Below are 12,004 nucleotides of genomic sequence, written 5' to 3'. Positions count from 1 at the left end.
ATACAGAATTTTTACGAGAATTTGTTAATGAGTCTTTGAAATTACAACAAACAGGATTAATTGTGGGTATCTCAAAGTTTAACTTCAAAATTTCTTGCATTATTGCAGACGCCCCCGCAAGAAGTTTTATCAAAGGGTGCAAGCAGCACAACAGTTACGATTCATGTGAACGATGTGTTCAAGAAGGTGAATGGTTAGGTAGAGTAATTTTTAGAGAAATTAACTGCCCGCTTAGAACGGACGCAAGTTTTTTAGCTAAGAATGACCCTGATCATCACAAAAGCGACACAGAACTAATAAAATTAAAATTAGGCCCAGTTTCTCAGGTGGTTCTCGACCACATGCACTTAGTTTTTTTGGGGGTTACACGTAAAGTACTTAGATATTGGGTCAAAGGAAAGTTACCTCATAGATTATGTTCTCGGGAAGTATTGTTTATCTCGCAAAACTTACAAAGGCTCAGACCATTTATTACCAGAGATTTTCAACGTAAACCACGACCTTTGTCGGAACTTGACCACTTTAAGGCAACCGAATTTCGACTAATATTACTGTACGTCGGAATTTCCGCATTTCACGATTCAATTCCGCTTGAAAAGTTTAAACATTTTTTAAAACTACAATCCGCAATGTTTATTTTATTATCGCCAAACGCGAGTATAGTTTCGTGGAATCATTTGGCTAAGTCATTGCTGGTTCAGTTTGTACAAGAGGCAGAAATAATTTATGGACTAGAATTTATGGTATACAACGTTCATTCTCTGATTCATCTTTCCGATGACGCCTTACTTTTTGGAAACTTAGCAAACATTAGTGCTTTTCCGTTTGAAAATTTCATGCAGACAATTAAAAGAATGTTGCATTCTAATAATTTTCATTTGAGTCAAGTAGCGAAAAGGTTAGCAGAAAAGGAGGCCATGACAGTGGAAATTGACCAACATGTGAAAACGAAAAGGAATGAATTTACAAAATCTAAATATGATAATATATACTGCTTAAATGACGGACGGTATGTTATATTAAAAAGTTATGTAAATGAATTTATTTCTGATTTTTATAAAGTTGAAGTAATTGGGAAACTACCTGATTATCCATTTAATAGTTTATCAATAGGTATATTTTTAGCAAATGTGTCAAAACATGTTATAAGTGTTAATATTACTGATATTTGTCACAAATGTATGTTTCTGCCGTATGGAAAATCTTTTTTATGTGTACCATTACTTCATACTATGAAATAAATATGTAAATGATAATAATGCGGATTGCTGTCGGGAAAGTGTGTAAAGTATTCATTGCAAGAATGTTACCATATGCATGCCGTTGATGGCACCACACAAAAAGCATACGATCGCATGCTACCAGCAGACGCTGGCCCGTCGACATACTGCCGAGCGCTTGCGACGTGAGGTAGTGCGGCCAAAACTGACACTCAGCCGACGGTTTTCTTAAATCTGAAACCAGCACGGATCCCGACTACGGGCCGACGGTGCTGGCAAATCGGGTTGCTTGAGTGCTAATATTCGAGGTCAAAATTTGCAAACATTTTTTTTGCATACCGCCATACTTCGGCGAACCCATGAATAAATTTGCAAAAAAATATATACATATGTCGACAAGGAAAACCTTAATTTTTAGTTGAGCCTTAAATTAATGGCACGAGACTAGGCGACATTTACATATTTTTTGCAAAAAAAATTCGCAAAAATTTGCGAAATTTTGCTACAATTTTTGAATCCTTACCATGACCTAGATTATTGCTGAAAATGACCGCTTTGCAATTTACCGCTTCGATACAATGCTTCAAAGGTTTGAGGCACAGCTTGTAATTAATTAAGGCTGCAATTACGCCGATCTGTAAGTGTGCAAATTTTTCCTGTGCAAATTATTACTCATTAATGATTACTTCATTTATGTATTTATTACCCGGTTAAGGCCAACCCACAAGGGGACAAATTCGGCACAATTATCCAAAAAGATTCCAACCACGTCCCCCTATTTGTAACCTTGAGACAGAAAATAGTTCGCGACACGATGGCTGAACTGTTGCACCTGAAAAAAATTAGCAAGATTTCGCAATATTTTATATGTGCAAACAATTTGTAAAATTTTGACTTCGCTGCAACTTGAAAAGTAATGATATACATTTTTCTTTTTTTCCAGCAGTTTTAACAATGTCAAATTCAACCTTTTACCTCTCCCGCCGTCATTTTAAAATCTTCAAAATAAATCAAATTTTTCCCCTGGTTTGACTTCACAATGGCGTCGAAGACTCTAAAACGGTGGCGTTACTTCCCTGGAAGCGTCGCAAATCCCACTTCACTTTCACGAGTTATGGCAGCGCCCTAAAAATCATGAATATTTAGTTGCATGCTAAATAATCCACTCAAGTATTTAAAAAAGCAATTCAATTATTTTGTACCCAAAATCTCGCGGCATCGTTTTAATCACGTTACAAAAATATCTCGGATTTCTCAAAATTTTCCACGCAACCCAGAAACTGATCCCGGCGAGGAGAAAGTAAGCCCAGTTTGTGGTTACGGTAGCTGTTGAGACCAGTCCCTAAATCTACCCGATCTAGGCGTATCTCAGAATAATGAGCACCAAGAGGACACGAATTTAACCGATGCTTTTAATAATCTTAACACTCTTTATTTAATCAACAATTTTAGTGTTAAATGACAAGTAATTAATAATAATGAGAGAGCGCAAAGAAAAAACTCTTCTCCTAGTCCAAGCCTGCCAGTAGTAGTGATGAAAAACACGCTCCTTGTAAAAAACAACCAATTCTCTCACACAAAACAGATGGAGCATCATGCACTAAAAATCACACTGTACTTGGTTTTAGCATAATCTCCCACCTCTTTATCGAGGTGACCCGAGAAAAAGATAATTATATAACATGACATAAAAAATGACCAATAAAATATATGCGCATCAATGATCCACTCTTTCTACTTGTTCCATTGTCCATAACGTTGAGGTTTCCTGCTTTCTCTGCCACTTTTTGTACGAATAGAATCGACCGTCGGGGACATGAAACAATGCCCGAAAACGGTAGAATTGGAACATTCACATTTGAATCTTCAGTAATAATAAAATTGGTTTAAAAAACAAACTCAGGTTCAAACTCCGCAAAATCAATTCTGGGCAAAGCAAATTAATAAGCTTTGGAAAGATCTTAGTGCCCGTCTGAATTTCTGCTTCCCCCGCAGTCTGCACGTTCTGCATTATTTGCAATCACAAATGCAAGTTCTAGAAAATCCGTGATATTCTAAATTAGCCAAATATCTGCATTATGTTTAATATTTAAATGCGTGCGCCTTAATTAAAAATATGAAATTTTGAACATTCTGAAATTCTAGGTTTCAACTTTCCTGTAGTTCGCTAATTCTGACGTATACAAGTTGTTTTATTTTAAGTTTTTGCTACAAAATTACTGGGAATATAATGCATATTTTAGTCTTTGAAGACGATGGACTTCCTACAGGTTCAACAATGAAACGAAACTTTTAGTCTTTTTAAAGACTATTAATGCTGGATAAAAATAGCCGACGGTGAGGCGAAATGTTTATTAGCATGCTTTTGCTACATGTTGTTTAGAATTCCCCGTCCTTGTTTTATCCTTTTTAAACGCATTCTCACCTGAGTTTTGTTTTTAAACCAATTTTATTCACTTATTTCTAAATTTCCTATGAAATCATATTTTCAGTAGTAGTGCAAGGTACTTTTCTCCAATAAATTAAACCTGTTACAACCCTTCCCCCCTCACTTCCGGCCTCTCTTCTCTACAATTGCCTTCCGAAAACCAGGAAACCCATTGCGACTCGCGACTCGCGGATCTCTCATACTGGTGCGCATCCTACGGCATGGAATTCTGGAAGTTTTGCGACTGCTGTAACAAAGATGGGGGCGGGGATTTCGAACAGATCACGACGAGTGACAACCGGATGTGGAAACTTCACTGAGAAATTTATTTTTTCAAGTTCATTACTACTTGACCAAAAGATAATCTTGCACACAAATTAAAAAAAAACAAATCGTATATTTCGCAGATTTTTGTGTAAATAATAAAAACAACCCTCAGTACAAATAAATTTTAAATAAATAGCGCGATAATTAAAGAATTTAAATTATTGAACCTTGATCCCCGTAATAAATAAGTACGACAAAATTTTGCACCCAAAATCCTGTGCCAATTGAGATTTCGCATTTCTGCCAAAAGTATTCTTGGGCTGAATCCTCCAATGAATCCTCCAATTCCACGCACCACCACCATGTCATCACCGCATCGTCAACAACACCCTGACCGTCCCTCTGACCACGCCCTTCACAAACTTTACCACGCTTAACGGTTTGATGATGAAGTAGCCATTCTGTCCAATCCCCAGGGGGCGCGTACTCTTCTTAAATTTCGCCATGAACTTCGCCTCTTGTGCGTCCCTGACCCCCAAAAACTTCCACGACCCCCTATTCCTCTGCGAGAAGAGGTAATATCGTCCCGCCAGATGGAGCACGAGGTACCAAAAAACTTGAATCGAAACGGTCCACAAGAGGACGAGGCACCGCATCAAGAAATCCAGGTGGTCCCAGTTCCTGATGAGCACGTAGTTCGCATAGAGGACGAAATTTAGCGCAAAAGCTTGAAACGGAACCACGTAAATCCCCCAGATCGCCATAGCGTAGGAGTGCAAAATTTCAAGCTTTCTGTACTCCATGGGGAAATGGGAGACTGTTCGGAAGGAGGGATACGTCTTGTGTTTCCCGCGGGCCAATTTCGCGTTCAGTTCGGTACTATGGATCGGAAACATCAGAGCTAGAAGCGGTTTAAGAAAGATAGATATCTAGTTAGCAATATTTTTACAAAGCGGGAAACTTTAGGGGCCTTGTGAGACGTGCGAAACTATCACCTAAAAATTGGTGGGAAGAGGGAAAACATGGGAAATTTGTGAGTTCCAATGGCCCCAGGATTTCCCACGCCTTCCACATTCTGTTTTCCGCGATATATTCAAGACTCGACGGACACACCGACAGAATACTGAAATAAGCCCATATTCGGGCACAACCCACCCGCAAAAGCCATCAGGTTTAGGACCTCCACCACAATGACACCCTGAATCATATAGAACCCGGAACTCCCATACATCAAGAAGCAGCTGAAGATCATCCCGTAATACGGTGTGGTTTTTGGCACCATGGAAATCCAAAATATTGGCAAATCCGCCCAGAAATATGCGAGAAACGAGCCCGTGTAGAAGTACCCCATGCCTCCGAGACATAACAGGATTGACGCGTAGAATAGCGGATCTGCGGTCAGGGTAGTTCTCTCGTTGTACCTCTGTACCCAGTTTCCTAGAAAAAGTGCAAATTTTTTTGCAAATTAAATTCTGTGGGTGAAATATATCTGACACAAGTGCGGGAACATATGTAATTTTGCAACCTGATCCCTTTTATTCAATTAATCCGTTGCAAATATCAATCAATAAATTAGTACCGAAAATTTGCAAAAACATGGCAACTCACGTCTATACTGTGCTGCATAATGGTACATCATGTTACACAATTCCGCCGTCCCGTGAGGTTGAAAAGTTTGCGAAAAATGCGCCGTAATCGGCATTATCAACGCTAGCGTGGTTATTGCACAAATATTAGATTCGAAACTGCTCCCTTTTGCTGTTTGAACACACCGAATAACCCCAAAGAAGAACTGCTGCGCCAACAAAAATTCGGTAAGGCGGGCTTGCAATTTTGAAATTGTCGTGGTATAAAAGCGCCTCCTTTTTGCATCGTAAAGGACTCCGGAAGCTCCGGTGTGGGATGCGAAAAAGAGGTAAGTTTCCATAAAAATGTGAAACCGGCGGGGGAACATTGCCAAAACGTATTTAATTTTGCTACATGGACTGCAAAAAAATATTGTTAACTACATAAATAAAACTATTATCTATTATGATTTGTGGGACTCGCAAAAAAATACTGGAGAACAGGATGTGCGTCAAACTCGCCAATTTTTTGGGCAGGACTGACCTCTACATATTTGTTCAAAATATGTCGGATCGGTTTATCTTTGAAAGCGTAATTTGATGTTGTGCAAATAATAGCTGACCATTTACATATTTCAACTTTTTGCATATGTATGGAACATATCCTAAATTGATGGTGGCGGGTTTCAAGAATAATTTTGTTTGTGGCAAATTATTTGCCAAGGTTAATTTTCATCCCGTCCATGTACATTTGATTGTAGCCAAAATTTTTCCAGGCTGCAAAATTTTGGGGTTTGTTTCCCGACAAAATTTGCAACATTCTTATCAACTGAGTAACATATTCATATGTGGATTATCTAGTTAGTGCAAAAAATACAAGATGACCTCTTACCTTTTACCAACATACTCTCGTAATTTATGTAAGAAATATGTAGCGACAAAACTTTATATAATTAAACACTTTTTGCACGACTCTAATTTTATGCATGGAAATCTCCGCTTGCAATTGAAACATTTACATTATTTAGAAAAACGCACTGAGTTTCTCACTCACTCTATGTATGTACCCCGGGTTCCTCGGATCACTGTGTCTCGTTAAATAACATATGTAAATAAATATGTAGAGCAAATAGTGAGCGCACCCTCAAATTAAATTATGTATATGGATGGAATGATACCAACAAATATATAGCAGGGTTTGCAAGAAATTAGACGCCGTTTAATTTTCCATTTAATCAATTACATACAGGCATACAACTTATCATTATTACAAATTGCATACAAATTGTATGTACATACAATTTGCATGTACGTGTATTTATACATCATTTGTTATATTAATTAAATATTTTTAAAATATTATTATTTAAACGTAAGATCTATGTATGCAAATATTTATCAATATAAGAAACTGCATGTAAATAGTGATCACTATAAAATATTGCATGTCTAAATTATAAAAAAACATATTTACGCATAACTAAATATTTATCCCGTCGATGTTATATTTTTAACGTCATAAAATATCCATACACTTGTAATGCAGTGCTCTGTCGTGTTAAATTGGGATTTGGACGAGACATATGTTGCACGTAAAGATCGTGCTGATGAATATTTTTATGATAATAAAGATTATACTTACTAAAGATTTGTTTTCCGGGCGAAGTTAATCGTTCGCAAACAAGCTTGATGCCATACGTCTCATTCTTTGTCTCCGGTAGGACAAATACGGACGAGTTCGTAGTACATAAAAAATAGCTGCTACAAATTCACATCGTCCATCATTGTGGCAACCATTGAATAATTTATCATCCTTGTGTCCATACACCATATGCAGAGACTTACCTAAATTCACATCATAAAATCCTATCAAATCTTTCCCTATAATGTACATATGCAAAAGCAAATAAGAATTGGTAAATATTAATTAACATATTTAGTCAGGCGCTTATCTGCCTTATCGTAACGTTAATGTTTAAATACAATATGTAAAGTTAAAACCACTTATTCGTATCAACCACTCCATTCATGATAGGACAACTGGTGGATAGATAATTTAAATGAGGAAGATGATTTGAGGTTGGTTATCATAGGATAACACAATCTCAACAAGCTCATCCATCGATTCATCACTCATGGAATACCTCCCATCAAAACGCTCGTGTTAAACCTGATTTTGTTGCCAAACGCAATTTCATCAAAGTTCCAGTTCTTGCAGGGTATAATTTCCGATCCCATTCAACCCTCGTTTTAGCTTCCGTGGTATAAATTGCCTCATATTTTTGCGTGATTATAAAGCGAACGGTTTATTAATTGGAGAATTTTTGTCAAACATGCATATATTGCCTTGTTGGTCACAGAAATTGCGGAAATATTGCGAAAACCATTATCCTTAACTTCATACGTACGTTTTCTTTGTATTTTTCCGGTTACAGAAACGTTACCAGAGATGGGCACAGTTTACCTTTGGAAACCTCAAGTCTCACCATTTCGAGTGGGTCACCTCTCCCTGCGTCTAGACGACGAGGAAAAGACATACATCTCCTTCTGGCCAGCTTCCTCAGAAGGAAAATCCGCACTTAAAGGAGTCACAGCAAAATGTCAGACGTACGACCAAGACGTCTCAGCTGAAGGTGGCAGTCCTGACGCGTCCTACTTCATTCCTTCGCGATTCCTCGACTTGAAAAAAATCCGAACCTGGTTCCAAAAAATATTGGAGAAAGTGGAGTACAGCTTGTTTAAAAATAACTGCGCCTTAACCGTTTACAACGCCCTTAAAGAGGGAGGTCTCCAACTGTTCAAGCAGGACTCGTGGCGGACGACCGACATGTTCATCAGTTTTCCTGACGATGATGGCCCCACCTACGAAGAAATTGAAGCCCGGAAAGAAATCATGAGACAAGGGGTCATCGAGGATCTCCCAGTAACCCCAGCGACAGCCTTCGCCTGGATTAAAGAAAGGGTCCAGGAACTTAAGGGGAATGGGAAATCCTGGTATCAGTTTTGATGATGTAAACGTACACGAATAAAATTAAAGAACACAGAACCTGCATCCATGTCGGTATATTTACTTCGTTGTTGTTACGTCACAAAAAACATACATACGTCATTCGCTATTCAACAAAAACGTTGACATTATGATATAATAGTTACAAAATGAAATGTTTCGGCTACATGGCTGTCCTTATTTTTCTTGTAAATATGTAATTCTTCCAAAATTGTTAGGCAACTGGAATTCATACATCTTTGAAAACATTTCATACTGGTTTCATTTTGCTTCGTTGAGATCAAGATTATTCCCAATCTTGTCTCGATTGTCGGGACATCACGTAATTTAACGGTCCTAATTTCGACGCACCCCGTCTCCCCTAATTGAGGACCGAGACGAGACGTATCATACTTATATTATCTTGCGAAATGTAAATATGTATGCATACCAATATATGCCTAGAGAACCATCAGTTCTTGCACATACATTTAAGTCAATAGATTTAGATCAAGCTATATAGAAAGTCAGTATAAACTGTCTGAACAAACGAGATAAAAATAATTCCTCGGAGAACGACATGAGGAGACTAAGGTGCTGTTCGAGGCCGAGACATCTCGGAAAGAGACGATTTCGTCTCGTCTAGCACAGGTCCTTACACCCTAAGACGTACGAACATTGAATTTTTTCCATCATTTGTAATCCACAATGAAATGTACGGTACGCCATGTCTAGAAACGTTATGACTTATTAAATTCACCAAATTTGCATTACTTTTTAGCCATGCAAAACCACATTTTTGGTCACTTAATGCTAAAAGATAAGTGACATCTGAATCGTTCTAATCTTCTAAACATCAACTTGCCAGTGGGGTATTGCCGTTTACGTCTGCAGCGTTTCACTTATGCAAGATTTTATTTGGACTACCTTTGTCAATTATAAAATTTCCACGTACGTTGGCCACGTCAAATATCAAATTTTAATTACTCTTATTTACTCAGTCAGTCGATTATACTAATCCGCTAATACATACAGGTGTCCTATCTATATTGTGCTAATGTTGACTTAACTAACTTCAGTAGAAATTAATTTAGGTCATAAATTCAGTAGAAAACATCTAAAGAAGTATGTACCATACAGTGAATATCAAATATTTAAAGTTCGTTCAAATTTGAAGAATCCTGTGGTTATTATGTTCAAGGCGACACCACAATATTTACCGTTTATGCAATCCAAGGACTAATTGGAAAATCCGTTCAATCCCATGTGCCAGAACAAACACATCTGAAGCATGTATGTAAATTATAACGATTCTTTTGTCCGAAATTAAATAATAGATTATATGATTTTCAAGATACATTCCACAATTTCAAAGATTTATTTGCCAAACCAATAAATTATTGCCAACCTTCATATTTACATTCAACCATTTGTCCCTACGAGAATCGTAAAATCCGTGGAAATCCAAATTCTACCGCATCCCCCGTCATTGTAGATTTCTCGGATATATTTGCAAATTCGGGTATTTCATTGTGCAACCAAATTTTGTTTCTAATATAAAATACCGCACTGTTTGGGCACCTACTCATTACCATTTTCCTCCATGTGAATTAAACAATCATGTTGGTCTTCCTGATTTTTGAAATTTTTGCAACCCTGAACTTTGTTTCGGCACAGTGTATGTTTTATGCATCAAATTAATTTAAATCATAAGTTCAAAATAGATTTTTTAATATATTTTTTCTCTAATTTCAGATAGCCCCGTTGACAATGAAACAACAGAGATCCCACCAATTCCAACCTACCTTGGCCAGGTTGATGGGAAAGGTTACTACTATAACAGCTCCTTGCAAATGGTATATTTTTAAAATATATAATTCAGCTTCCTTAATTACTTTTATCCAGAAGAAATTTACAAAAAAATTAGTAAAACTGGGTATGAGGCACATTGTAATTAATTTAGTAGAGTCGCATAGTAAGAAAAGCAGCCAAGTTCTTAGTATGTAACATAAATAATTTCCTAACTATTAGTCAAACTTATACTAAGGAATTCACTTTTCCTAAATTCAAGTGAAATTTTTATAATCTGGAGAAAATTTAGTATTTCTATTTATCATAATTCATCTAGAACTGGGATTCTGCGTCCCACTACTGTGGCAAGTTTGGTTGGAGGCTTGCCGAAATCAAGACACAAGCCCAGCAGGACCTTTTCAAGTCAAAGACAGAAAGTGGCGAATTATGGGGAGGTATAAACTACTTCCAAGTTGTTAATAAATTAGTTAAAGACATTTACATGTTTATTGGATACACTATCTACTTTACAGGATTTTGGCTTGGCGCCAGGGATTCGACATCCATCAGCCAAGTCACCTGGGAAGGACATGATTGGCCGGAAGATATCAAATTGCAAAATTTTGGACAGCAAATGTATTTCAGTACACCATTGACATGTTTATACTTGTCAGCTTGGTCTTCTTCCTCATGGGCTACGATCCAATGCTCCTTCGAATGGTTTTCTCCAATGTGCGAAACCATTCCAAAAATAAATTACTACAGGTTTTAATTGCGATGCTAAATATTTTATTAAAATAAAAATTGGGTTTAATTAAGCATTTAAACTGTACTTGACCCTTGTAATTTTATCTATATTCACAGTAAAGAATAATTTTCAGATCTTATATTCTAATCGTAGAAAAGCGATATTTTTTAACTATCTATATTATAATTTACAAAAGTCCGCCCCCAAAGTAAGCCCCCATGTTATAACTTTCCGTGACATCCCAGCATCCTGATTGGCTGCTGGAATTCCCTCCCGACCAATCACAACATAGGAATCGTTTCTCAGTGTGACTAAGATTATTAACTCTCCAACCATAAAATCTCAAAATCGGAAATTTAAAAATCTCAAATCTCAAAGTCTCAAAAGCTGAAATCTCAAAAGCTGAAATCTCAAAAGCTGTAATCTCAAAAGCTGAAATCTCAAACGCTGAAATCTCAAAAGCTGAAATCTCAAACGCTGAAATCTCAAAAACTGAAGGCTCAAAAGCAGAAATCTCAAAATCTCAAAAGTTGAAATCTCAAAAACTGAAATCTCAGACGCTGAAATCTCAAAATCTCAAAAGCTGAAATCTCAAAAACCGAAGGCTCAAAAGCAAAAATCTCAAAAAATGAAATCTCAAAATCTGAAAAGCTGAAAGTTCAAAAACTTGAAATGTCAAAAGCATACCTGTGCACCTTCATTCATTTCGGCCAAATGAAGGCGTCAATCACGTAAAAGGAATGAATGAGAATGAAGGAGAGTGAAGGAAGGCTCAACCCTCCAGCCAATGAATGATGGAGAGTGAAGGGGATTTGACGAAGAATGATGGGAATGAAGGAGAATGAAGGGTTAAGGAGTGAAGGTCAGATTTTGATGGGGCAATTTAAGATTTTATGGGGCAATGTGAGATTTTTGATGGGGCAACGTGAGATTTTTATGGGGCAATGTGAGATTTTTATGGGGCAATGTGAGATTTTTACATAGAGCAACTTTTGTTAT

General features: G+C 37.1%; 2 protein-coding genes across 3 annotated transcripts; both read left to right on the top strand.

Moving 5' to 3' along the window:
- Positions 1–7,566: 7,566 nt before the first annotated feature.
- Positions 7,567–8,532, top strand: LOC110863362. 2 transcript variants are annotated; one of them, XM_022112651.2, is made up of 2 exons: positions 7,567–7,699; positions 7,916–8,532. In XM_022112651.2, the coding sequence occupies exon 2, from the start codon at positions 7,930–7,932 to the stop codon at positions 8,485–8,487; it is 558 nt and encodes a 185-aa protein (XP_021968343.1). In that variant the 5' UTR covers positions 7,567–7,699; positions 7,916–7,929; the 3' UTR covers positions 8,488–8,532. The 2 variants fall into 2 exon arrangements, with proteins under 2 accessions (XP_021968343.1, XP_035702634.1); XM_035846741.1 differs by having other exon boundaries at positions 7,581–7,742.
- Positions 8,533–10,144: 1,612 nt separating this feature from the next.
- On the top strand, positions 10,145–11,089 carry LOC118434046. Its single transcript, XM_035846740.1, has 3 exons — positions 10,145–10,322; positions 10,595–10,712; positions 10,791–11,089. Exons 1-3 carry the CDS (start codon positions 10,320–10,322, stop codon positions 11,027–11,029), a joined length of 360 nt encoding a protein of 119 aa, XP_035702633.1. The 5' UTR covers positions 10,145–10,319; the 3' UTR covers positions 11,030–11,089.
- Positions 11,090–12,004: the final 915 nt, after the last annotated feature.

This window comes from Folsomia candida, unplaced genomic scaffold (genome assembly GCF_002217175.1).
Source record: "Folsomia candida strain VU population unplaced genomic scaffold, ASM221717v1 Fcan01_Sc001, whole genome shotgun sequence".
Classification (NCBI taxonomy): Eukaryota; Metazoa; Arthropoda; class Collembola; order Entomobryomorpha; family Isotomidae; genus Folsomia; species Folsomia candida.
Note: the sequence above shows the minus strand (reverse complement) of the source record. Positions and strands in the feature narration are given on the sequence as shown.

Coding starts and splice junctions, on each gene's coding strand:
- LOC110863362 (XM_022112651.2), top strand. CDS start 7,930: ATGGGCACAGTTTACCTTTGGAAACCTCAAGTCTCACCATTTCGAGTG.
- LOC118434046 (XM_035846740.1), top strand. Junction 10,713..10,790: donor AAGTGGCGAATTATGGGGAG/GTATAAACTACT, acceptor TCTACTTTACAG/GATTTTGGCTTGGCGCCAGG.